Source organism: Sus scrofa, chromosome 7, assembly GCF_054392235.1.
Source record: "Sus scrofa isolate SSC_HxYL_T2T_F1_AM1 chromosome 7, Sscrofa_HxYL_maternal_Yorkshire_Landrace_v2.0, whole genome shotgun sequence".
Taxonomy (NCBI): Eukaryota; Metazoa; Chordata; class Mammalia; order Artiodactyla; family Suidae; genus Sus; species Sus scrofa.
The window spans coordinates 84,308,333-84,334,841 of record NC_139389.1 but is presented as its reverse complement, the minus strand read 5'-3'; the positions used below and the strand labels follow the sequence as shown (position 1 = coordinate 84,334,841).

Below are 26,509 nucleotides of genomic sequence, written 5' to 3'. Positions count from 1 at the left end.
TCTGATATTAGCCATTCCAACTCTCTTTTGTTTACTGGTTGCATGGTGTATTTTTTCCTGTCCTTTTACTTTAAATTTATATGTGTCTTTGAATCTAAAGTCTTTTGTAGGAATTCCCACTGTAGCCCAGTGGGTTAAGGATCCAGCATTATGGCAGCTGTGGCGTAGGTCCCAGCTGCAGCCCAGATTCCACCCCTGGACCAGGACCTTCCACATGCCTCAGGTGCAGCCAAAAAAAAAAAAAAAAAAAGTACATGTTTTGTAGATAATGTATAGCTAGATCTTTTTTCACCATTTGGCCAGTTTCTGCCTTTTAAATTGATGACTTTAGGAGTTCCTGTCGTGGCGCAGTGGTTAACAAATCCGACTAGGAACCATGAGGTTGTGGGTTCGATCCCTGCCCTTGCTCAGTGGGTTAAGGATCCGGCATTGCTGTGAGCTGTGGTGTAGGTCGCAGACGTGGCTTGGATCCCGTGTTGCTGTGGCTCTGGCGTAGGCTGGTGGCAACAGCTCCGATTAGACCCCTAGCCTGGGAACCTCCATATGCCATGGGAGTGGCCCAAGAAATGGCAAAAAGACAAAAAGTAAATAAATAAATAAATAAATAAAAACTGACGAGTTTAGGAGTTCCCATTGTGATTCAGTGGGTTAAGAACCCAACTAGTATCCATGAGGATGAGAGTTAAATCCCTAGCCTTGCTCAGTAGTTTAAGGATCTGGTGTTGCTGCAATCTGTGGTGTAGGTTGCTGATGTAACTTGGATCTGGCATTGCTGTGCCTGTGGTATAGGCCGGCAGCTGCAGTTCTGAATGGACTCCTGGCCCCCAGAACTTCCATATGCCACGGGTGCAGCCCTAAAGAGACAATAAACAAACAAACAAATACATAAATAGAAGAGTTTAATAATTTACATTTAATGTAATTACTGATAAGAAAAGACTTCTGTCATTTTGCTATTTTCTTCTTTTTTTCCCTTTATTACTTTTTTTATTACTCAAATGAATTTATCACGTCGTAGTTGTATAATGATCATAACAATCTGATTTCACAGGATTTCCATCCCACAGCTCAAGCACATCCCCCACCCCCCAAACTGTCTCCTCCGGAGACCATAAGTTTGTCAATGTCTGTGAGTCAGCATCTGTTCTGCAAAGAAGTTCCATCTGTCCTTTTTTCAGATTCCACATGTCAGTGAAAACATTTGATGTTGGTGTCTCATTGTATGGCTGACTTCACTTAGCATGATAGTTTCTAGGTCCATCCATGTTGCTAAGCATGCCAGTATTTCGTTCTTTTTAATGGCTGATATTCCGTTGTGTATATGTACCACATCTTCTTGATCCATTCCTCTGGTGATGGACATTTAGGTTGTTTCCATGTCTTGGCTATTGTAAATAGTGCTGCAATGAACATTGGAGTACATGTGTCTTTGCGAGTCGTGGTTTTCTCTGGATAGACACCCAGGAGTGGGATTGCTGGATCAAATGGTAGTTCTATGTTTAGTTTTCTGAGGAATCTTCATACTACTTTCCACAGTGGTTGCACCAATTTACAATCCCACCAACAGTGTACTAGTGTTCCTTTTTCTCCACACCCTCTCCAGCAGTTACTGTTTGTAGACTTTTGGATGATGGCCATTCTGGCTGGTGTACGGTACATCAACGTGGTTTTGATTTGCATTTCTCTAATAATGAGTGATGTTGAACATCTTCTCATGTGTTTCTTGGCCATCTGTATGTCTTTGGAGAACTGTCAGTTTAGATCTTCTGCCCATTTTTTCATGGGGTTTGTTTTTTTGGTATGGAGCTGCAAAAGTTGTTTGTAAATTTTGGAGATCAATCCCTTGTCAGTTGATTCACTTGCAAAGATTTTTCTCCCATTCTGTGGGTTGTCATTTCATTTTGTTTAGGGTTTCCTTTGCTGTGCAGAAACTTTGAAGTTTGATTAGGTCCCATTTGTTTATTTTTGTTTTTATTGTCATTACTCTAAGAGGTGGATCTGAGAAGATGATCTGAGAGTGTTTGGCCTCTGTTTTCCTCTAAGGGTTTTTAGTGTCTGGTTTTATATCTAGGTCTTTAATCCATTTGGAGTTTATTTTTGTATATGGTGTTAGGGAGTGTTCTAATTTCCTTCTTTTCCATGTGGCTGTCCGGTTTTCCCAGTACCACTTATTGAACAAGCTGTCCTTTCTCCATTGTATATCCTTGCCTCCTTTGTCGTTGATTAGTTGGCTATAGGTGCGTGGGTTTAATTCTGGGCTTTCTATCCTGTTCCACTGATGTATATTTCTGACTTTGTGCCAGTAGCTATTTATTTTCTAATAGGTCTTATGTTTGTGTTGTGCCTCACTTCCTCCATTATTGCCTTCTTTTTTTCTAAATAGCTGTTGTCTAGTATACCACTTCCCTTCCCTCCTAGTTTCTTTTACTATATATTTTGAGTTATTAGGGATTATAATTAACATCTTAATTTATAACAATCTAATTCAGATTAATACAATCTTAATTTCAAAAGTGTACAAAAGCTTTGCTCCTGTGTAGTTCCATTCCCCTTCCCATTCCACTGTCCTGTTATCATATAAATTATATCCTTAAAAATTGTGTTCTCTTCAACAAAAATTTACAATTATGTTTTATGCAGTTGTCTTTTAAATCAGAATGAAGGAAGTTACAAAAATACACTTAGGCTTTATGCTTACTCATTTGATTATCTTTACCAGTGATTTTTATTATTTATTCATGAAGATTTGAGTTACTCTCCAGTGTCTTATCATTTATGCCTGAAGGACTCTCTTAAGTATTCCTTCTAAAGTCAGTTTGATAGTGATGAATTCTCTCAGTATCTTAATTTCTCCTTCATTTTTGAAGGGTGATTTTGCTAGATTTAAAATTTTTGGTTGACAGTATTTCTTTCAGCATTTCAAATATATTATCCTCCTATGTTCTGTCCTGCATAGTTTTTGAGGAAAAATCAGTGCCAGTTTTATTGAGAATCCCTTGCTTGTGATAAATGTCTCCCCTCTTGCAGCTTTCAAGGTTTTTTTTTTTTTTGTCTTTAGCTTTCAACAGTTTATGATGAGTCTAGGTGTGGATCTCTTTGATTTATCCTCACTGGGGTTTGTTGAACTTCTTAGATGTGTAGATTTATGTTTTCATCTAATTTGGGACGTTGTTCCCAGGCTAGGGGTCGAATTGGATCTGTAGCTGCCAGCCTACACCACAGCCACAGCAATGCCGGATCTGAGCTGCATCTGTGACCTACACCACAGCTCAGGGCAACACTGGATCCTTAATCTACTGTGGAAGGCCAGGGATCGAACCTGCATCCTCATGGATGCTAATTGGGTTTGTTAGCCACTGAGCCACAACGGGAATTCCTGGAACCCTCAATTTGCACATGCTGCTATGCTCGGTGTCCCACTAAGGTCTCTGAGGCTTGGTTCAGTTTTCTTCATTACTTTTTCTTTTTCTTTGTTACACTGATAATCTTATTTAATCTTTAAATTTGCTGATTCTTTCTTCCACCTGCTCATATCTCTAGTAAAATTTATATTTTAGTATCATACTTTTCAATTTCAGATTTTTTTTTTTTTTTTTTTGCTTTTTTAGTGCTGCACCTGCAGCATATGGAGGTTCCAAGGCTAGGGGCCAAATCAGAGCTGTAGGTGCTGGCCTACACCACAGCTCACAGCAATGCCAGATCCCTAACCCATTGAACAAGGCCAGGGATTGAACCTGCGTCTTCATGGATCCAAGTCAGATTCGTTAACTGCTGAGCCATGACGGGAACTCCTAATTTCAGAATTTATATTTGCTTCTTTTAAATATAATTTCTATTAATAGTCTCTATTTGATGAGATCATTCTCATACTTTCATGTGCTTTACACATGGCTTCCTTTAGTTATTCGAACACATTTGAAATAACTGGTTTAAATTATTTATCTTAAAGATCCAATGTATCTGGGCTTCCTCAAAGATAGTTTCTATTTATTATACTTTTTTCCTTTATGTGGGTGATACTTTCTTATTTCTTTGCATGCCTCATTAATTTTTTTATTGAAAACTGTACATCTAGGAGTTCCTGTCGTGGCGCAGTTGTTAACGAATCTGACTAGGAACCATGAGGCTGCAGGTTCGATCCCTGCCCTTGCTCAGTGGGTTAATGATCCGGCGTTGTAGGTCGCAGACTCGGCTCGGATCCTGTGTTGCTGTGCCTCTGGCGTAGGCTGGCCCCTAGCCTGGGAAACTCCATATGCTGCGGGAGCAGCCCAAGAAATGAAAAAAAAAAAAAGAAACTGTACATCTAAATAATATAACGTGGCAACTCTAGGAATCAGATACTTCCCTTCACCAAGGTTTTCTGTTGTTTGTTTTGGTAACTTTCTTTTTACTTTTTTTTTTTTTTTTTTGTCTTTTTGCCATTTCTTGGGCCGCTCCTGTGGCATATGGAGGTTCCCAGGCTAGGGGTTGAATCGCAGCTATAGCCGCTGGCCTACACCAGAGCCACAGCCGAGCTGCGTCTGCAATCTACACCACAGCTCACGGCAACGCAGGATTGTTAACCCACTGAGCAAGGGCAGGTATCGAACTTGCAACCTCATGGTTCCCAGTCAGATTCATTAACCACTTCGCCACCACGGGAACTCCTGTTTTGGTAACTTTCTAAAACTAGTTCTGTAAAATCTGTATTCCTTGTCATGTGTGGCCACTGAAGTCTCTATTTAGTTAGCTTAGCAGTCAGCTAATGATTGGACAGAGATTTCCTTAAACACCTGCTACTAATAAGTCTCTAAGTCATTGCTTAGGGACCAATGTGTGTTGGGGTGTTCTTTGAACACTCAGCCAGGAAATTGACAACTGTGTGCCTTAGCCTTTACTTTCTGCTTGATGACCTCAAGGTAAACCCAAGGTGAGAACTTAGGGCCTTTTCAGGTATTTCCTGATCGTGCACACAGTGCTGTGCATGCACATGGCCTAGACTCCTAAGAACATGTTGTTCTTTTTCAAAGCCCCAGTGGACAGCTCATTCCACAGCTTTTCTTTGATGCTTTTTGGTTAGCCTATTATTTGCCCCAGTTGATATTTACCTCCTCAGGCAGCTGAAACAAGTGCCTTTAATTGTTTGCAACAAACACTCCCAGGAAAATGCTTTTCACACTTGGTGAACTCTAAACTCCAAGTCCTGGTGAGTTTGGTTCCAAGTCAGGTCAAATAAAGGCAGCTTTGCAAGTGAAGTCTTCCAGTGAACCATTAGACAGGTCAAGTAATGACAGTTCTCTGGGAATGAGGCTTTGAAAGAGCTCCCACCACATTACATCCCCTCTGGTGACTGCCAGACTATTGATTTTTCAAGGCTACCATGGAGCTGGAGCGGGAGAAATGGGAACAGGGCAAGTTAAGATGCCACAAACCTCACTGTTCTTACTCACATTCAGCTATTTTTCTGGAATAAACATCCCTCAGATTGCTAAAAGCACTTTGCTAATTTCAAGAATTCTGAAAAAGTTGGTTCCAAAATTTTTTTTCCTAGTTTTCTTATTCTTTTTATGGATAGAATCTGTGGAGGCCCTTATTCTGTCATTTTTGCTGATGTCACTTCCAGCCAATTTAATGACCCTTTTTGCCGTTCTTCCCAGTAATCTTCACCTTAGAGGGGAAACCAAGGCACAGATACATTAGGGCACATCAAGGCAGTGATGGGCCTGGCACACAAATTCATGAAAAGGAGAAGAAAGCACCTTTATGATCCCCTGCTAGGTGATTTGTGGGTGTTTTTACTTGCCATTCGTCCCTTAGCCTAACATGTATACAGGAAATCTTTGACCCCCTAATCCTTTGCCCTGACCTCCAAAATACCTGAATCTCTTTCTTGGTTCATGGATTATCTGATAGGTTCATTTTTATGCTTTCCAGAAACCCCTTCACCAGCTTCTACTCACAGCCTGTCTTATAGGTAAGTAAAACTGTACTTGAGATCTGTTCACACTGACACTCTGCCAGCAGCCCTGGGGTTACTCCTCTACTGGCCTATACCACTGAGGTTTATAATCTACTTTGTAAACAAAAGAGAAGGTTGAATAGGACTGTGTCTAAAATACGTCTGAATTATTTAATTGTATTCTCAGTTGCAAGCAGGGGATTTATTTCCTCGCTGGCTTAAATGTATAGACTCTTCTTTTACATGTGCTTTTTACTTTAACCTTTCTTTTTCTCTGCTGATGCTTTTATTTTTCCTCCTTAGACCTTCATCTGCCTCCTCCGGACAGGGGATTTTTTCTTTCAGACCATCCCTAAATGGTGGGGATTCAGATCTCACAAGAGTCCTCACCTCCAACAATTCAGGTACGTTAAATAACATTCCCAAAGGAGTGGAGCTTCAGTCATTGACATATACACTAAAGTGAAGATTTTCAAAGTGAAAAATTGGGGTTTGCACACTCCATCCCCTGCAAAAAGCACTGACTCAAGTTTGACGCCTTAATATTCTTTAAGAATTACTCCATTTCCTTCATAGTGAAGGAAGGCTTTGGATTTTGCCTGAATCTCACTCATCCTGTATCACCAGGGGTTGAGTTCTGCTATTTAGCCAGAAGGTCAGCACATAGAATTAAACTGGCTTGGAGTTCTCGTTGTGGCGAAGTGGAAACAAATCCAACTAGGAACCATGAGGTTGAGGGTTTGATTCCTGGCCTCGCTCAGTGGGTTAAGGATCCAGCATTGCTGTGGGCTGTGGTATAAGCTGCAGACGTGGCTCAGATTTGGAGTTGCTGTGGCTGTGGCCTAGGCCGGCAGCTATAGCTCCGATTTAACCCCTAGACTGGGAACCTCCATATGCCATGAGTTCAGCACTGAAAAGACACACACACATTCACACACACACACACATAAAACACAAAGAATTAAACTGGCTCTTTGTTTGTTTCTTTTGAGATCCCTGTCTTGGAATGTTGTGGGGAGGTCAGTACTAAAAGAGAATGATAAAACAAGCTTGCTTTTTTCTCCTCATGTTTTCCAAAAAGGTATCTCTGCTACCAGTCCTCATGATAAGGGTCTGTCATCTTCCCCTTTTTTTCTTTTTCATGGCTACACCTGTGGCATATGGAAGTTCCCAGGCTAGGGGTCCTATCAGAGGTGTAGCTGCTGGCCTACACCACAGCCACAGCAATGCCAGATCTGAGCCTCATCTGTGACCTACACCACAGTTCATGGCAACACCAGATCCTTTAACCCACTGAGCGAGGCCAGGGATCAAACCTGCACCCTCATGGATACTAGTTGAGTTCTTCTTTTTTTTTTGTCTTTTTGGGGCCAAACCCACAGCATATGGAAGTTCCCAGGCTAGGGGTTGAACTGGAGTTGTAGCTGCTGGTCTGCACCACAGCCACAGCAATGCAGGACCTGAGCTGTGTCTGTGACCTACACCATAGCTCACGGCAACACTGGATCCTTAACCCACTGAGAGAGGCCAGGAATCGAACCTGCGTCCTCATGAATGCTAGTCAGATTCATTTCCACTGAGCCGCAACAGGAACTCCCTAGCTGAGTTCTTAACCCGCTGAGCCACCATGGGAATTCCCAAGGGTCTATGATCTTCCAATCAAAATCTTTACTGCTCTCTCTACATCTTTCTACTCAACTCACAGACCTCCATGTCAGCACCCCGTCCTTACAGGAAAAGAATGGACTTTATAACCCTCTTCTTGAATTGCTTAGCTAACAGTCTTTTCCCTTCTGAGTAGTGTACTACAGATTAAGAACCACTTATTTATCCTGATCCATAAATAACAATACTGAGGAACTGCTCCAGAAAGTTCTTTCACCATTCCATTCTATATTTTAGGTCAGAGAGAGAGCAGAACCACCCTAGAGAGTCTTCCTGGTTTCCAGCTACCAGTCCTGCAGGTGAGCCCTGGCTAGACTAACTTGGCTGCACATGAAAAACACACAGTTAGGCCTGCACACTAAATGCCTCATTCTGGTCTAGTGTTAAGGTGATAGAATGTAACCAGTGGAGAATGACATGGATTTCAAGTGTGGTAATGATATGTACACAGATATGTACACAATTTTCCAAAGTGGTCTTGGTTTCAAAGATTTTATCCTACTGTCAGATTAGTTTCCTAGTTTGGGGTTTAAAAATTAGGTCACATGGTAGTGAAAGGCTTTAATTTTTTTTTAAGGGCTGTATCTGTGGCATATGGAAGTTCCCAGGTTAGGGATTAAATCAGAGGTACAGCTGCCGGCCTACACCACAGCCACAGCAACTTGGGATCTGAGCTACCACATACCACAGCTCACTGAAACACCAGATCCTTAACCCACTGAGCGAGACAGGGGATTGAACCCAAGTCCTCATGAATACTAGTCGGATTTTCCACTGCTGAGCTATAACTGGAACTCCTAGTGAAAGGTTTTAAACTGAGAGGTCCTTGAAGGGTACACTAAGTATGTGACACATGACATTCCCAAAAGGTTCACAGCTAATTATTTTCAGTGGGATATGTCTTTTGGATAGAGGTACTGCTTGAACTAGGAAAAATTATTCTCATTTCTCCAGTGATAGCTAGAATAATTAATGTCTTGTTAATTTATGAGACTATGATTCTGATCCAGGAAACAAGAGGAAAATGGCACGGGAATGAGGAGTGATTTGTCAGGAGCTCTATTAAATGAAAAGTCCAATTGGAGTTCCCACTGTGGCTCAGTGGTAACTAACCCAACTAGTGTCCAAGAGGACTCGGGTTCTATCCCTGGCTTCACTCAGGGTTGAGGAACTGGCATTGCTGTAAGCTTCAGTGTAGGTTGCAGATGCAGCTTGGATCTGGCGTTGCTGTGGCTGTAGTATAGGCCGGCAGCTACAGCTCTGATTCAACCCCTAGCCTGGGAACTTCCATATGCCAGGGGTTTGGCCCTAAAAAGATAAAAGAAAAGTCCGGTCTTGCTTTTTAAATTCACTTTTAAGGCTTATGTTTTGAGAATATTTAGGCCAACCTCTTGGTGACCTACTAAGAGGTAAATATTTTGCTTTCAAATTCCAAAATGCCCTTTATTTTCATCAGCAAGAAATTAGGGTCTAAGCCCTAAGAGGCAACACTAGGGAAATAACATCCCTCTAATATCCTCATAAGGGATTAACCTGCAAGTGAAAAAAGACTTGAGACATATAAACCTTCTTAAATAAATGCCCCCCACTTGGATCTTTTTTTTTCTTTCCCTGTCTTTTTTGTCTTTTGAGGGTCACACCTGCAGCATATGGAGGTTCCCAGGCTAGGGGTCGAATCAGAACTGTAGCCTCTGGCCTATGCCAGAGCCACAGCAACAACAGATGCGAGCCGCATGCGTCTGTGACCTACACCACAACTCACAGCAACGCCAGATCCTTAACCCACTGAACAAGGACAGGGATCGAACCGCCACCTCATGACCTCATGGTTCGTAGTTGGATTCATTTCTGCTGCACCACAAGGGGAACTCCTGTTGAAAGTTAAATGATTGGGTTTTGCTTTGATTTAATCTAGTTGAGAGGGGCAGTGAGAGAGTAGGAATGAAAGAAAATTGGCTATGAGTTGATTGTTGAGTGATGAGTACATGTAAGTCCATCATACTACTGTATTTTTGTGTTTTGGGAAATTTTCCATAATAAGCTTTATAAAAGAAAGTTATTGAAGAAAGTACCACTTTCTCAAAAGCATAAGAATTCTGCCTCCCTGGTGACTGTCTCTGGGTATGGTAGTCATGTGTTCCAGGTTTCCCAAAACAGAGTTTGATTTTCAGATATTCTGCTTATCACCACCATAAACCACTGAAATGTTCCAGGGTCATAAGTAGCCTTTGTCACACTAGATGTATCAAATATTAGTTTGGAAAAGTTAGTTTCCATGCACTGGAAATCATTATGGAGAAGCAACAGTGGTGGTTTACTGTCATGATAAATTTCATATAATGACTTGCAAGGGCCTTAATAGCCTTTTTTGTTACAAACACCCTTAACTGCCTTCCTGTCCTTGCTGCAGAATCTCTACCAACAGAGGCAGATGGGATTAGCCAGGGGGAAAGAAGTATGGAACACTCCCAGATAGACCATGTTCCAGGTCTGATCTATATATACGGCTGAAGGACGGACGTTAGCATCTAAACTCGTTTAGACCTGATGGCCTGGGAAAATGCACCCCTGCCTTATTTCCTGGTTTCACTCTGTATCTTCTTTCAGTCTTTACCCTGTATACCCTGTATTACTTCCTACAAAAGGGATCAGGTCAGTGCTTCAGAAAGATGTCAGTATCTTTCCTATAAGATATACGTAGCTCCCTTATTTCCTACAACTTGAAACAAAGGTTATAAAAACAATTCTTGGCATGGGGGGGTGATGGTGGTAATATGCTCATTAACCGTGTTTTATTTCCGGATTTCACTTTTTAGCTTTGGATATATTCTCCCATTGCCAGTGTTAACAAGCAAAAACTCTGTTCCTTGCCCTAATTGAGTATACGTTTTCTGTTTGCCTCTTGTTTCCTCCATGCCTGGTTACTATTAAATATGTTAATTTTTCTTTCTGTCTGGTACCAGTTGGAGGCACAGGCTTTCAGCTTACTAAAGTACACAGATAATAAAATAAAGAGGATGCCCTTTTACTGCTACTGCAACTATACTGGTATTACAAGCTCTAGAATGGTGGGATGGGCAAAGAACACTACCACTGAGATCGAACATTTATTTTTCTTTGGGTACCAAGGGGTAAAATGAGGAGTTAAGGAGTTCCTGTCGTGGCCGCAGTGGTTAATGAATCTGACTAGGAACCATGAGGTTGCGGGTTCGGTCCCTGCCCTTGCTCAGTGGGTTAACGATCCGGCGTTGCCGCGAGCTATGGTGTAGGTTGCAGACGCAGCTCAGATCCCATGCTGCTGTAGCTCTGGCGTAGGCCGGTGGCTACAGCTCCGATTCGACCCCTAGCCTGGGAACCTCCATATGCCGTGGGAGCGGCCCAAGAAATAGCAAAAAGCCAAAAAAAAAAAAAAAAAAAAAAAAGAGGAGTTAAGTGGGTGGGCCACTGGCAGGCATACCTTAGGCGAAAACATTGGTAAAGTGTTAAAGAGAGCATCTGCCAGAAATAAATGAGGTCTTGGTAATGACGTTATAGCTGAATAGGACCCCACTACCCTTTCTGAAACTGGATTTTTTTTTTCTTTTTTGTCTTTTTGTCATTTCTTGGGCCACTTCCTCAGCATATGGAGGTTCCTAGGCTAGGGGTCCAATTGAAGCTGTAGCTGCCGGCCTATGCCAGAGCCACAGCAACACGGGATGCAAGCTGCATCTGCAACCTACACCACAGCTCATGGCAACACCGGATCCTTAACCTATTGAGCAACGCCAGGGATCGAACCTGCAACCTCATGGTTCCTAGTCGGATTCGTTAACCACTGAGCCACGATGGGAGCTCCTGAATTGGATTTTTAAAGGCATTTCTAGACTCCCCCTCTTCTGAGCAAGAGGCTCTGCTGTAGCAAGTGCAGGAAACAGTCTGCCTAGTAATAGATACTGATCTACTGTCTTTTAAAATTTTTGTTCTTTTACTTTAACTCAATATATCCTGATGCTTAAAAGATAAATAAATAAAAAGTATACTAAATCAGAAAGTTAATGGATTTGGCTCCATTAATCTCTAAACGATTAAAGTAGCAAAGTGGAGGAGAGAGAAACAATTTTATTTTTGGCCTTTTTATTATTATTCTAGTAATTGGGGGCTTCCAACCTTTTATTTCCAGATGGTTAACCCACTGATATTGTTATAGGTGACCCCATCTGATGAAAACCATTCTAAAACATCAATTAATTCAGTTAAAGACCATGGTCCCTCTGTCCCCAAGACAGATCCTATCAAGAGAGGGAAAAGTCTCTTCTCTGGACACAAATTAAACTAACATGAAAAAGATAAAAAATCAGTCTCTGTCAAGCTAGGCAGGAGGGAGTGTCAGGTTTGTAAAACCAAACCTGGTACCTACCTTCACCGTCCTTCCAAACAGTAGAAACCATTCCCTCTCCTCTTATCCCTCTGTAATCTAATTCATTTTTAAAAGGACATCTCGCCTAAATCCCACCTCCAATAAATATCCAGTCTAAATTATTCTCCACCCAATTATTAAACTTTTTCACAAGCTCTGGGGGGAAGATTTACCCTGAGACAAATAATAAACAGAATGGGGATTCTGGAAAGATAAAAAGGTACAAGGCATAGTGGTCCCAGCATCAGAAATGAAAACATTCTGCTCCCTGTGTGACTCGATAAAAGCAGCAGGAAAACATATAAAGTCAAGCTGATATGAGGGAGAGGAAATATTTGTGACTGATGGGGACATGAGATTCTTAGCTGCATTATGCAAGGACCTGTGCTTGGAGAGAAAAGAAGGGGTGCAAGGCAGCTTTATGTTCCAGGGAAAATGGTGGGACTGGGGGATGTACTGGAATCATCAGTGAATCAAAATTCTTTACTCCTCCTTTGCCTTCCCCCATAGACATGGGCCAAAGCCTGGCCTCTCTGTAGTACAGTAGGGAAAAGTATGGCAGATCTGAGAGGAGAGCAAGAGCCTTTTCCGGCCCCATCATTTGGACCAGACCCTTGGCACTCTCTTCATTGAGGCTGCAGGCCTGGATTCCTGCCCATCCAATCCCCACCTCACTTTGTGCCTTGGTCATCCTTCCTGGTTTCCCTCACTACATCCCCCAGTCCCGACCCTCAAGAACACAAAGCTTTTCAGTTCTTTGCCACAAGGTAATTATAAAAAAATGTGGTTTCTTTGTTTAAACAGTTACTAAGTTGGTTCATCTTTTAGTAACAGACCTCCCCTCGCCCCCCACTCAGTCCTGGATGATCACATCATCGTCATCATCATCATCGTCTTCTTCCTCCTCCTCTTCATCCTCACAGTCTTCTGGCAGTTCTTCCTCCTCCTCTTCCTCCTCTTCATCTAGACAAACCACCACTTCAGCTGGCTCAGGTAATCGAGAGTCAAACCAATCCAATACCTGCTGGGTGCTCAGCCTTGATGCCTGACTCAGTTGAGGGATATCGCTCTGCCGTAGCTGTTGGTGGGTTGACCAGTACCTCTCCAGGGGTCGTATATCCGGTGGGGGTGGGGGATTCGGCAGAGGTGGTGTCTCAGCCCAATCATTCAAGGAGCGGGTTGAAGGTGGTGGTGTGGGAATTGCTGGATCCTGGAAGCTAGGGGCCCCAGGTACTGCGTTGTCCCGAAACCATTTTAGTTGCCCATGCTTCAAGGCATAGCGTGTGTCACCAAACCACTGAATAATCTCAGGCCGAGGTAAACCAGTGATCTGCTCTAATTTATGGTAATCCTCACGCCGTGCCCACTGGCACTGTAGGAAAAATGATTTGAGGATAGCCAGCTGCTCTTTGGTTTTGCGCTTGGTCTTTCGCTGGCGCTGCATATCTGGGGAAAGGTACTCTGCAGGGCCAACCCTCCCTGGTGCTGAGTTATGCCTTAGCCCCTGGGGCCAGGCTGGCTCCAGATGTGGGGGTAGTGCCTGTTCCTTGGGTGATGGTGGCTGTGGGATACAGCCCAGTGGCTGGAGGGGTTTAGAGGTGGCAGTAGCTCCATTAGCCAGTACCTGGAAAGAGGAAGAAGAGGTAGAGGAAGGAGGAGTCACATTAGATGCGGACTCCTTCTTGCAACTACTGGCAAGTAATGAGATGGGCGGGGGCTTATCCCGAGCTCGGGGCTGGTGGACAGCTGTGGAGTGGTTCCAGGAAGCAGTACCTAGGCCGTGGGACTGGTCGGGATCCCTGCCTGCCTGCCCTTTAGAGAAGCCACTGCTCTGAAGATCCTGCCAAAAGTTTGATTGGTGGGGGAATGTCCCAGTGCCAGGTACCAACAGGGGCTCTTTTGCTTTCTGGTGACTCAGTGGCTCTGAGGACTCCTCAGGCTCTACCTTCAATCCTTTCTTCTGGGTGGGCTCGCTAAGAGTCAGGGGCACTATTCCAAGACCCACTTGTTCTGGAGGTGGCATCGGAGAAGGAGGCACCTCCTCTGGGGGCCGCCCTGCATGATGAGTGAAAGAGAGAAGGGATTTGAAGTGGAGTTGGTCCCGATGGTAGACCACACGGGCTCGAGTCTCTTCTATTTCTTCGGATGACCAGCTAATGCCACAGCGGAGGCGCTGGGCCATGAACCAAGTCTTGACTTTCTCCATCTGCAGCCCATAGCGTAGGCAGAGAAGGGCAATGTCTGCTAAACTGGGATAGGGAAAGTAGCTGAAGGTTTGTAGCAAGTGTTCATTGCCATCCAGCTCACTGGTCTGGGCTGCTTGGGTCCACACAAGCTGTAGCTCCTCAGAAATTGGAGGGAGACAGATGAGCCCCGCAGGGGAGCTATTAAGACTGCTGGCCTCTTTATTAGGAGGCATGGTGCTTTCTGACTTGTGCCCTTCAGAGATCGCTGTAATAAGAAGAAAAACAGTTCAATCACTGGGGCTCCTCTTTCAGCCCATTGCTCACTTTCTACCAAACAAAATGTTTGGAGTCCAAAACAATCAACTTTCTAGGTGTACTGTGTTGGATTGCTTTTAAAGTGCTTAACAATTTCTCATTTAATTTTCATAAACTTCTGAGTCATCAGAGCCTGCCATAATTCCTGCTATACAAAAAAACCCCCAAAGTCCATAGAAATTAAATTATCCCAAGTCACAAGACTATCAAGTGTTGTTACCAGGAAGAAAAATCTGTCTTTAGAGGTTAAGAAGGAAAACATCCTTATAGCCTTTATCATTCCAATTCAGTTCACTTCATCCTCTAAGTTCATGGAACCAGCGTGACAAATTGAGGACTCAGAATGAAAACAAGAGGTGTAATCTCAGAACACTTTAGCTCCTAACAGATTATCTCTAGTTATCTCTGGAATTACCTTTGTGGCTCCACAGGTCAATAACCTGACCAATATCCATGAGGATACGGGCTCGATCCCTGGCCTCACTCAATGGGTTAAGGATCCAGCGTTGCCACATCCAGTGTAGGTTGCAGATTTGGCTCAGATCTGATGTTGCTGTGGCTGTGGCGTAGGCCAGCAGCTGCAGCTCTGATTTGACCTCTAGACTGGGAACTTCCCTATGTCGCAGGTTTGGCCCAGAAATAAAAGTAGTTATCTCTATAGATTACCTCTAGAATGTGGAAAGGTTGGGAATACAACATGTGAAAATCTAGAAGGTGGGACAGCTCTGTTCTCTGCCCAGCCCCCAGCCCCCTTTTCTTTCCCTTCTTGGGGGTACAGTGGGGATTGATAGTACTTTTAAACCCTTTATTTTTTCAATCAGCAGGGTGAGATAGGCCAAGTATCTGAGATAAATGGGGCTTACTCTCCCCAGGTTTTGGTCCAGGGAAGGTAAAGAGAGGGGAATGTTTCCTTCTGCAAGTCATCATCCTGGGAACAAAGGTTTATCCCCCTCCCCACAGCCTTTGTCTCTTCGAGCTGCTGTGTCTCTCTCTCTAGGGAGCCCAGAGAGCTCCCTCAGACCTTGACAGCCCCCTCCACACAGGGTGGGAGGCCTGCAGCCTCTTATCTCTTCAGTTCAGGTGGGCAGACTTAATATAAATTATAACCAAGCTACCCAGCAGCACCAGGGCTCCTAGGGTCGTCATGGGTATGGGGACTGCAGGGTAAGCCTCTGACTGCTTCATTCCTGGAGTACCCGCTCAAGTTATTTCCCAGAATAATTCTATTGACCAAATTTTAACTCTGATCCCATATGTGGGTATTAGCAACTTTAACACATCTTTACTTTTAGAGGAATCTCATCTGAGTTTATAAGTATTACTTCTGATATGTTAAGGATAGGACAGGATTCCTGTGTAAACGTTACATGATGAACTAAGAAAAATCTCAAGTCCAGAAAAGTTACAGATAGAGCAGTATGAGGGATTTTATATGATGATCAAAAAAAATTTGGAAGCATTCTAATGTGTGTCACTATCCTCTTTCAACAAGCAAATCTTAACAAATTGAAGGTCATGCAAACCCTAAAGGCACTACAGCTTGAAGAGAACCTTAAGAGGCTAAATGAAGGTAGCATGGCATTGTGGCTAAAAATATGATTAAGGTCAACCTGCAGTTTGAATCCCAATTCTTCCACCAGCCATGTGATCTTGGGCAAAAGCCACTGAATTTATAGGAGCCTAAGTTTCCTCATGTGTAAAAACCGGAGATAAGGAATTCTCTGGTGGCTCAGTGGGTTAAGGACCTGGTGTCACTGCTGTGGCACAGGTTCCATCACTAGCCTAGGAACTTCCACATGCCACTGGTACACCCCCCCACCTCCCCCAAAAAATAGAGACAGTGTTGAGTGTATGTAAAGTTATGTATTTTTACAAAGCACCTATTATGTGCTAGCTGTCTTATACAGGTGGGGCCTAAACCTGTTAGAGGTAGATGTCTAGGGTGAGGCAGATTTGAGGTGAATCACAGCTTAACCACTTGCTAGAGGGCTCTCAGTTTCCCATTAGAATAGAGGTCCTAACAGCATCTACTTTGTAAGTTTATGACTAAATAAAAAAATACACCTGGCATTATGCCTGGACCAAAGTAAAGGCTCAATAAATAACAGCTTTTATCAGTTGCTTTAGCCTCATGTGATTCTGATATAAGGTACTACTCCTAGACAACAGGGGAAGTGAGGCAAAGACTCCTTTAAAATTACTGCTATTGCAGTCTTAATTCTAATGAGTAGTAGAGAAAACCAAGGTAGCTCGGATTTTGTACTTTTTATATTTGCAGAGTTGGATATAATTCCAAAAAGGACTTTGCAGCTTTAAGGAAATATCCAAATCACTGCTTCAGAACTGAATCCATAATTTAGATATAAATCCTTTTCGATTGCTAGGTGAATTGCCAGTGTGGTGGCTCTGCCTTTATCCTTCGGGTTCATCCCAGGATCAGCTGTGAGGAATTCATTGCAAGGCCAGGCACTAAACCACCATTTATTTATTCATTTATTTATTTTTGTTTTTTAGGGCTGCACCTGTGGCATATGGAAGTTCCCAGGCCAGGGGTCGAATCGGAGCTACAGCTGCCTGCCTATGCCACAGCCACATGGGATCTGAGCCGTGTCTTCGATCTACACCACAGCTCATAGCAATGCCAGATTCTTAACCCACTGAGTGAGACCAGGGATTGAACACACATCCTCATGGATCCCAGCTGGTTTTGTTAACCGCTGAGCCATGAAGGGAACTCCTAAATCACCATTCAGAAACTGTGGCCGACCAGGAACACCATCAAATCTAAACTGGAGAATATGATCCAATACTTGACATCCACGTAACATTATCTGTGTCCTTTTCTTCAAGGCAATAGTAACACTTCAGATATGAGGAAAAGGTGGCATAAGGAATAAAGCAGTCCAGTGTGAGAAGACTGCCAGATGAGAAATAAAGCAGGCACAGCTTATCAAACAAAAAACTTAAGTTTTTGCTTTTATTCATGTGGTCTGCTATCCTTCATATTCTCATGGCATCAGTTTGATAGTTCAGTATAACAAGGCCCTATTTGTTACACTGCATATATCCACAGTTTTCCAACTACACAAAACACAGTTGTAGATTTCCTGATACAGAATGGTGGCTTAAATCAAGGCACAGCTGTATAGCTGGCAACTCCCTACAAGAATCTGGCTTTGAAATAAGAAGAAACCAGGGAGTGGCTTATGAGAACTCCAACAAGAAGGGTAGATTCTACAGTAATCACAACCACAGTGAAGACACTACAGTGTCTTGTGTTCTTGTACCTCCTTTGGAGAAGGTAGGAAAAAAGGGAATCAGAGCTAGAGAAATAAATCCTCTGGGCAGAGGTGTCCATGTCAGTGGTGGTATTATCAATTCTGAATTACTATTAAGTTTGCATCCTTATTAAAAATGCCCCCAAAAATTGCCACATATGTCCCACTGCTACTTAAAGTCATCAATAAATACAGTCAAGATAACACTCTTACTTCCCTTTGGGCTTTCCATACCCCTGGGCAGATGGCAGAAAAAAATGGGTTGCCTTAAACTTCTGATGTTGATGTTCACAATAATCCTAGAGAAAGGAGGTCTTCAGAACTTGAGCCTAGGAGTTCCTGCTGTGGCACAATGGGATCAATATTCTGTAGCACTAGGACCAAGGTTCAGTCCCCAGCCTGGCACAGTGGGTTAAAGGGTCCAGCATTGCAGCTGCAGTGTAGGTCGCAAACTGCGGTTCAGATAACAAACTGCAGCTGGGATCTGATCCCTGGCCCAGACAAAAAGGAAAAAAAAAAAATTGAACTTGAGCCTAGACTTGTGGTTAAAGCAAGAGATCATTCAAATAAGAGAACAGATATGATCCTGCTAAATTCCCTAAATGTTTACTCAGAGAACTGAAGTATGTTTTTGAATGAAATGTGTTTTGGTGAGAGTTTTCAGGACCTTAAGGGGCTTTTAGTGATATTCATGTGCTTCTTAAGTTTTTGGATCAAGGAACTCTTTGAAAATCAGAAATTACAGACCCTCAGAAAGTTATGACTTATACCCCCCCACCAATAAACATTCACACTCTCATATTATATATAGTATAATCTCAGGGGGTTCACTGAGTGCCCACAAGCCCAGGTTAAGAAACTCTGCCTATGTCCTCCCGATTTAATAAATAAAGGCAATGTGTGGTAATTGCTTAAAGAAGAAACAACTTTTTATGAATGAATCAAAAGAGTGGATGGAAGCCTCAAGAGAATCTGAATTAGCCTTGAAGGGATTAGGTATTGGTGATATTAGTTGGAAAGAGTGGCAGCCAGGGATGTTCAACTGGGCCAGGAGCCTGACTTAACAGATCCTCACTGGATTACATGGTAATCCACACCCACAGGGCACTGGAAACTAGAGGCTGTTAGGCTACTTTCCAGTGTGCCAAAATCACCTGCTTCCTTCAGTCGTTCTGTGTCCTCAGGCATGGTGTGTGATATTCCAAGCCTGCTTAGGCCTATTGTTTTTCTGTGTTTATATAAATTCAACATCACATAAACCTATGAAAAAATTAGTATGTTAAGAATTGTTCCTATGAAAACAGTCACATGCTTTCAAAAGACGTAATACAAAGGAGCGTACATTTTAAAAAACTTGAGAGTAGGCAAGACAACTGTAAAAGAATGGAAGGGGCAGGGGACTTAAAAATCTCAAGAGGTATTCCATTCAGATTTAAATGTTTTTAAATTTGTGTTTAAATTTCCACTTCACTATAAAGAAACGAAACCTGGAAATCACAGATGAGAGGCAGTGGCTCCTGTCTCAGACTGCACATTAGAATTACCTGGAAAACTGAAACCAGAGCATTCACCTCCTCACTCCGACTTAATTAGCCTGGACTAGGGCCCAGGCATAAGTAGTTTTAAAAAGTTCTCAGGGTGCAGTCAGATTTGAGATTTGCTTATGTAGTTTATACTACAAAGGCAACTGGGACTGCCAGTCAGCAGAATGTACACAAAGAAAACGCCTGGACACTAACCCAAGAGATTGGTGAAATGAATGTACTTTTAATGACAATGCTTAAGATGTGTATGCATCATTTAAAAATTCCCAGCTGGCTTTTTTGTTTTCAATTACTGCCACCTACCTATCTTAACCATAAAAAGCGCTTCAAAGGTATGGTGAGAAGGGGGGTCATATGATAAAAGATCTCATCTGGGCCCACATTACCAAATAGGTCTCAGCTTGAGTCTTTCGGTTCAGAAGTCTCAGATTAGGACGCAACACCAGGAACCTCTGAAGACTCAGGTTCTCACTTTACTGGTTTGATTTTCTGAGTATGGCTGGGTAAAGGGGTCAGAAGGAGTAGTTTCTCTTAAACCTTTCATTCCCAAAGGCCACTGCTCCCCAGGAATAAGGCCAGGTTTCTGTGCGTGTGTTGAGGTCGCCAGGAGGTAGTCGTGGAGGGGAGGAGGGGAGGCCTTGGGAAGGAAACGTTTCTCCTATCCTCCATTTCACAGGCAGTCTAGAAGGCTCCGAACTGGGTCAGAGAACAAAAAGTTGCTGCACTTGGGGCGATGAGCCCCAGAGAGCAGGCGAATCTTTATCCTCCCCTTTCCGAGGGCGTCCCAACCCTGCTTTCCCCTCCTCCCTACACACCCACTCACCCTCCCCCAGTTACAACAGGGAACCGAAAAGTCCAGAGGAGAAAGGAGAGAGAACCGGGCAACTTCGAACCCAGAATTCTCCTCCCCCTAGCGCGGGGATGGAACTCCAGAGGTCGGAGATCGTACACGGGCTGGGAGGGGAAGTCGAAAGGGCTGGGGATCACTCACCGCTGTCCGGCCCGGGCGGCGGCTCCCAGCCTCGCACCATGGGCCGGGGGGAAAGGGGGAGAAAGGGCAGGGGGCCTCCGGGGTGAGAATAGGGTTGCTGCCCGGTGCGGCCTGCTCCGAGCCCACCCGCGCCGAGGGCCAGGACCGGGACTTGCCCCCCTCCCGCCCCCGAGAGCGCGCCGGTCAAGCCCAGCCCAGCTCCAGCGAGTTGGAGGCGGGGCGGATGGGTGGGGCGGGCCCCAGGGGCGGTGCCAAGGTGGCCAGAGTCCTGATTGGTGGGTTTAAGGAGGCGGGCCCCGGCGGAAGGGGCTGAGCCGGCCATTGGCAGCGTGGGTCTCTGTTGAAGTCCGCTATTGGCTGCGTTGTGCCTCAGCCGGGGTGACTATTGGGTGCGTGGGACAGGGAAGATGTCCCCCCGCCGCTAGGGTGCCGTGAATGGTACTCCGCCCCGCGCTCCCCCGCCCCCCCCACCTTGTGGGCACCGGATCTTCGGAGTCCACAGGGCCCTGTTCCTGCTGGAATTCCCCAAGGAATTCACAGCAGTTTGTTGAACTGTCCAGACCGCCTACAAACTACTCCTTATTTGTTTCCTCCGGAAGGAAGACTTTTTCTGTATTCCTTTCCCAGCTCACACAAGGAGGCGCGCGTTCCCAGCTGCCGTCGGCGGCGTCACTGTAAACGCGTAGAGCAACCGGGAACTTGTATAGAATGTCTTGGCCACCCCGAAAGACAAGGATCCTAGCAGCCTGGCACCTTGGGCCGCTTCCCGGGTCCAGTTGTCACCAGACGGATGTTCTCAAAGAGGAAGTGCTGGAGGGGTCACCTTGTTTAGGACACTCCACACCTCCCCAGGCCCCCCTTTCTGCCATAGTAAAGAGGACCTGGAGCTGTAACTCATATTTGGGACCGTGGGTTTTGCTGTCAAGAAAGGGTTTACACTAAAACAGTATTCCACACCACAATTCTGGGCCGTAAATTTGTATAGTCAGGATTCTCAGTCTTCTGACTAAAACTTGGGAACAGTACTTTTTTTTCCTTCTTTCTTATTGTAGTCAATTTACAATGTTCTGTCAATTTCTGCTGTACAGCAAAGTGACCCAGTTATACATATATGGGAACAGTACTTTCAGAAGTGACTCTTCTGTATTCCACAGACTTCACCCCTTCTCGTGTACCCCCTAAAATTCAGCCATCATAACTGCTACTTCTGATTCTTCACCACTCCACACTAAGGTCTAGAGCTTTTTTAGGATTGCAAAGCATCAGAAATATATCTGTGCTTCAGCTCAGAACCCTATTTTCTTTTGTGTGCCTTGCGTTTGCCCATTCCTCTCCTCTCTCCCTCAGCACATTTAGTAACAGTCTCAGCTCCTAAAAGCTGTGTCCTTTAAGCTAGTATCCCACAAAAACATCATAGGAGTAAGCAACAGAAACAATATTCTCAGTTTTAGAATTAGAAACTTTTAATCTCTTAGGATTAAGCCAGGGCTGTGGCATATACAGATCTTCTCTTAAATCATGACTTATTACAATATCCCAATGGTTTGTATGTAACGAAAGAAGGGAAAAGTGAAATATTTCAGGCAGTGGCTGCTCGCAATTGTCAGTTCATTCTCTTATAATCCAAACAATGAGCTTGTTTGTCTGGAAAGCCGGGCAAGCACTATAAGAATTTAGTGGTTGCCCCTGAAGGTTTCAATCAGTCACTCTGGACATCACTGATCATGGGCTGCGAATTACGAAGGGTAGACAACTCAGCCACCTTTCTTGTCTCAGAAGGATACTCATTCCCAAGTTAGGAGTAGGGAACAGAACTGAAGACAGATTTAGGAGAAGAATCCAAGGAAAGGAGAAGAAAGACCTCTGGCAGTTCTGGAGAGCAGGCTAAAGCCTCCCTCTTTTGTGTGGGTTTCATCCTAACACTTTAGAAGATGGAGTAGATTGGGATGGGGGAGGGGAAGAGAGGAAGCGGTCCAGACTGACATTATCAGAGAAGGGAGGGTCCCACCTTTTGCAAGACAATAATCTTCCCAGCTCTTCTAAGGACTAGGGCTGCAGAATTTGGATTTACCAGGTCATCCTCAACCTTTGGTGAAAACACCCTCTCCCATTTGCAGGGTTCAGTAAGATTTGCAGGGCTGATCAAACACATAATTTACCCAATAGCTGAGAAAGCTAGAGGAACTTAAGGCCTCTCCCTTGCACTCTTCCAAAGCACTGAAAGAGTCCTAATAATGTGTTAATATAGTCATAGGTTTTTGTAGAATTTGAGAAAAAATAATTTAAACCGCAGTTGGTCAATATTGATGTCTCTTTCCTTTCTGACTTCCCCTCCATCATACTTCTCCTTTTATACAGTGGCAGTGGAGAAGCCATGGGCATTTTGGGATTGACTAACAGTGTTGAGTTGGGGATGTATTTAGTTTGGGTTTAGGAGGTATGCATCTGTGGTTTGCAGTTACTTCTGTGAATAGTTAAATATTAAGTGTAGTGTTATGGGCTGAACTGTGTCCCCTTGAAATTCTTATGTTAAAGTTGTAACTCCCAGTACCTTGGAATGTAACTGTATTTAGAGATAAGGTCTATAAGGTAATTAAAATGAGGTCTTTAGGAGTTCCCGTCGTGGCGCAGTGGTTAACGAATCCGACTAGGAACCATGAGGTTGCCGGTTTGGTCCCTGCCCTTGCTCAGTGGGTTAACGATCCGGCGTTGCCGTGAGCTGTGGTGTAGGTTGCAGACGCGGCTCGGATCCTGAGTTGCTGTGGCTCTTGTGTAGGCCGGTGGCTATGGCTCCGATTGGACCCCTAGCCTGGGAACCTCCATATGCCGCAGGAGTGGCCCAAGAAATAGCAAATAGACAAAAAAAATAAATAAATAAAAAATAAAATGAGGTCTTTAAGGGTGAGTCCTAATTCAATGACTGCTGTCCTTATAATAAGAAATTTGGATGCAGATATGCAGGTAGGAAAGACCATGTGAAGACTTAGGGAGAAGATGGCAGTTTACAAGCCAAAAGAGAGGAACCTTGGAATGAAATCAACCCTGCTGACCCAGATCTCAGTGTTCTAGCCTCAAATCTGTGAGAGAATTTCCACTGTTTAAGCCACCCACTCTGTGGTATTTTGTTATGGCAGCTCTAACAAACTAGTACATACAGCTTTCAGCAATACTCCTAATGTCAGCAATTCAGAGTTTATGACATTCATTATTGCAAATTTGAAAATGCACCAAAATCTTACACCACACATATTAAAGAAATCTGGGGGCGTTCCTGTTGTGGCTCAGCAGTAATGAAACTGACTTATATCCATGAGGATGCAGGTTCAGTCCCTGGCCTCACTCACTGGGTTAAGGATCTGGTGTTGCTGTGAGCTGTGGTGTAGGTCACAGACGCAGCTCAGATCTGGTGTTGCTGTGGTGTAGGCCAGCAGCTGCAGCTCTGATTCAACTCCCCTAGCCTGGGAACTTCCATATGCCACGGGCACAGCTCTAAAAAGACAAAAAAGAGAGGGAGAGAGAGGGAGAGTGTTGGTAGTGTTTTTCCAAGTTCAACAACAACAAAAAAATTTTAAACAGTGACATTTTGGAGTTCCCTTGTGCCACAGCAGGTTAAGAATCCAGCATTGTCACTGCAGCAGCTTGTACTGATGTGGCTTGGGTTCAGTCCCTGACCTGGGAACTTCCACATGCTGTGAGCAAGGCCAAAAACAATTGTGGAGTTTCTGCCGTGGGTCAGTGGGTTAAGGATCTGGTATTGTCTCTGCAGAGGCTTGGGTTGCTGCTGAGGCTCAGGTTTGATCCTCGGCCCAGGAGGATCAAACATCCACATGCTACAGGTGCAGCCAAAAAAAATTGTGACCTCATTACTTACAAGGTGTGAAGGTGAAAAATTATCAAGAACACACCTTGGCATATGGAAGTTCCCAGGCCAGGGATCAAATCCGAGCCACAGTTCTTACCTATGCCATAGCTGTAGCACCGTGGGAACCTTAATCCCACCGTGCAGGGGATCAAATTCACAACTCTGCAGCGACCCAATCCGCGGCAGTCAGATTCACAACCCACTGCCCGACAGCAGGAACTCCAAGAATTATTTATTTATTTATTTTAATTTTAATTTTTTTGTCTTTTTGTCTTTTTTTTTTTTTTTTTGCCATTTCTTGGGCTGCTCCTGCAGCATATGGAGATTCCCAGGCTAGGGGTCTATTCGGACCTGTAGCCGCCAGCCTACGCCAGAGCCACAGCAACGCAGGATCCGAGCCGCGTCTGCGACCTACACCACAGCTCATGGCAACGCCGGATCATTAACCCACTGAGCAAGGGCAGGGATCGAACCCGCAACCTCATGGTTCCTAGTCGGATTCGTTAACCACTGCGCCACGACGGGAACTCTGAATTTTTTAAAGTGATCATAGGGAAGAAAGAATTACCTTTTTATGGAAAAATTGTATATAATCATCATATAAAAAGATTATCAAAGACTATGCAGCCAAAAACAAAGTTGTAGTAAAAAAAACCATATAGGTTTGCATGTAGGTAATTTAAAAAATTTATTTTTCTTGATTTTGTGATATTGGTTGGGTTTATTTGTTGTTTTGCCCATGGCATGCAGCAGCTTGACATGGGATCTCAGTTCCCAGACCCAGGGATTGAACCTGGGTGGTGGTGGTGAAAGTGCCAAGTCCTAACCACTGGACCACCAGAGAACTCCCTGTCAGCTTTTTAAAATTGTAATTTGTTTATATCGTCTCTCATTCTGAAATGCAATCACTTTTGTGCCTTATGTATTTATTTTTCTTGAAAAAGACTCTGAAAGCTATATGCTTCAGGCAGTTAAAAACTTATATCTATCCCTGGGACTAACCAAACAGATGTAGTGAGTTTCTGCCCCATTTAGGGAAACTTTCCTCCAATGTTCTATACTCTGTCCTAAGAAATACCAGTGAAAGGGCTAGCTAATCAGAATTGCATGTATTGAGGATTTGGGACAGCAAAAGCTGCAATAAAGGAGTTTGCAGAAGAAAGATTTCAGACAAACCTACCACCAAACTAAGATGTTTGTTTGACAAGTCAGGAAAGACAGCCACAGAGCAACCTTAGGCAATAAGCCATTGAAGGAACCCCACTTACCTCTCCTTGGGTGTCTGCACCTCATGCTGGCTCTACCCTTCAGCATATCTGGTTTCAATTACAATGCATACTAAGGACTGGGTGCTCGGCAGTGACATCACAACTTGGCCATTATGATGTCATGACGAGGCATCTGATTATTCTTGGGCTAGGGCGTCCCTATAAGGAACATTGTCTCATTACTTTGTGGGCAATTGGACTCTTTCATCATTCAGGTGACATGGGAGTTAGTACTTGATGTTTTTCAAGGATGCTTCCCTTAATATATTTCTTGTCACTTTATTTTGGATTAGACAGAGGTCCTTGCTTTTCCTGCCAGTATTTCTCATCCTTTGTTTTGGGGTTGCCCTTGATGGAGAAAAAGGCACTCTTCTCTCCAGTGCCTATGGAGCAGAATGTAATTTGGATGGCCCCCTTAAGAACACCCCACCATGGAGTTCCTGTCGTGGCTCAGTGGTTAACAAATCGGACTAGGAACCATGAGGTTGCGGGTTCAATCCCTGGCCTCGCTCAGCAGGTTAAGGATCCGGCATTGCCGTGAGCTGTGGTGTAGGTCGCAGACATGGCTTGGATCTGGCATTGCTGTGGCTCTGGCGTAGGCTGGCAGCTATAGCTCCGATTATACCCCTAGCCTGGGAACCTCCATATGCCGCAGGTGCGGCCCTAAAAGGACAAAAGACCGGGAAAAAAAAAGAATACCCCACCAAGGGAGAAACACGAGGCTTTTACCTGAGCTGTTCCCTTTTCCCTTTAACTGCACCAGCAGGTGGTGCTGTGTGCAGGGGACCTAAGCACTGGGCCCTGGTAACTTTTTCTATCACTACCCAAAATGGTGGTGTGATACTACTATAGGAGTGTCTCCACGTCTTATTCCCACCCAACCTTTTTTTGTTTTTGTTTTTTTTTCTTTTTAGGGACGCACCTGAAGCATATGGAAATCGCCAGGCTAGGGGTTGAATCAAGGCTGCAGCTGCTGACCAAAGCCACAGCCACACAGGATTCAAGATGTATGTGCGACCTGCACCACAGCTCACGGCAATGCTGGAGCCCCAACCCACTGAGCAAG

The 26,509-nt window shown here is 44.1% G+C and overlaps 2 protein-coding genes across 3 annotated transcripts in view; one reads left to right on the top strand and one right to left on the bottom strand.

The window, feature by feature from the left end:
* Positions 1-11,633, top strand: part of RNF212B (ring finger protein 212B) — a 33,373-nt gene extending 21,740 nt beyond the window's left edge. The window contains exons 11-15 of one of the 2 annotated variants that reach the window (XR_014810809.1): positions 5,914-5,953; positions 6,242-6,342; positions 7,841-7,902; positions 10,014-10,763; positions 11,402-11,633. Coding sequence is in view for 1 of the 2 variants with exons in the window: in XM_021099238.2 (XP_020954897.1) it covers positions 5,914-5,953; positions 6,242-6,342; positions 7,841-7,902; positions 10,014-10,079 (269 nt within the window). In the remaining variant the exon portion in view is untranslated. Of the gene's footprint in view, positions 1-5,913; positions 5,954-6,241; positions 6,343-7,840; positions 7,903-10,013; positions 10,764-11,401 lie in introns of those variants that run through there. The other variant, XM_021099238.2, reaches the window with a different exon arrangement.
* Positions 11,634-11,699: 66 nt separating this feature from the next.
* HOMEZ (homeobox and leucine zipper encoding) lies at positions 11,700-20,459 on the bottom strand. Its single transcript, XM_003482254.5, has 2 exons — positions 20,314-20,459; positions 11,700-14,450 (listed from the first exon to the last, which is right to left on the bottom strand). The coding sequence occupies exons 1-2, from the start codon at positions 20,351-20,353 to the stop codon at positions 12,853-12,855; spliced, it is 1,638 nt and encodes a 545-aa protein (XP_003482302.1). The 5' UTR covers positions 20,354-20,459; the 3' UTR covers positions 11,700-12,852.
* Positions 20,460-26,509: the final 6,050 nt, after the last annotated feature.

Bases quoted from the DNA above. Each gene is read 5' to 3' on its own strand.
- HOMEZ (XM_003482254.5), bottom strand. From the start codon at position 20,353: ATGGTGCGAGGCTGGGAGCCGCCGCCCGGGCCGGACAGCG. The intron at 14,451-20,313 runs GTGAGTGATCCC...TTCTTATTACAG, and splicing joins GCCGCCCGGGCCGGACAGCG to CGATCTCTGAAGGGCACAAG.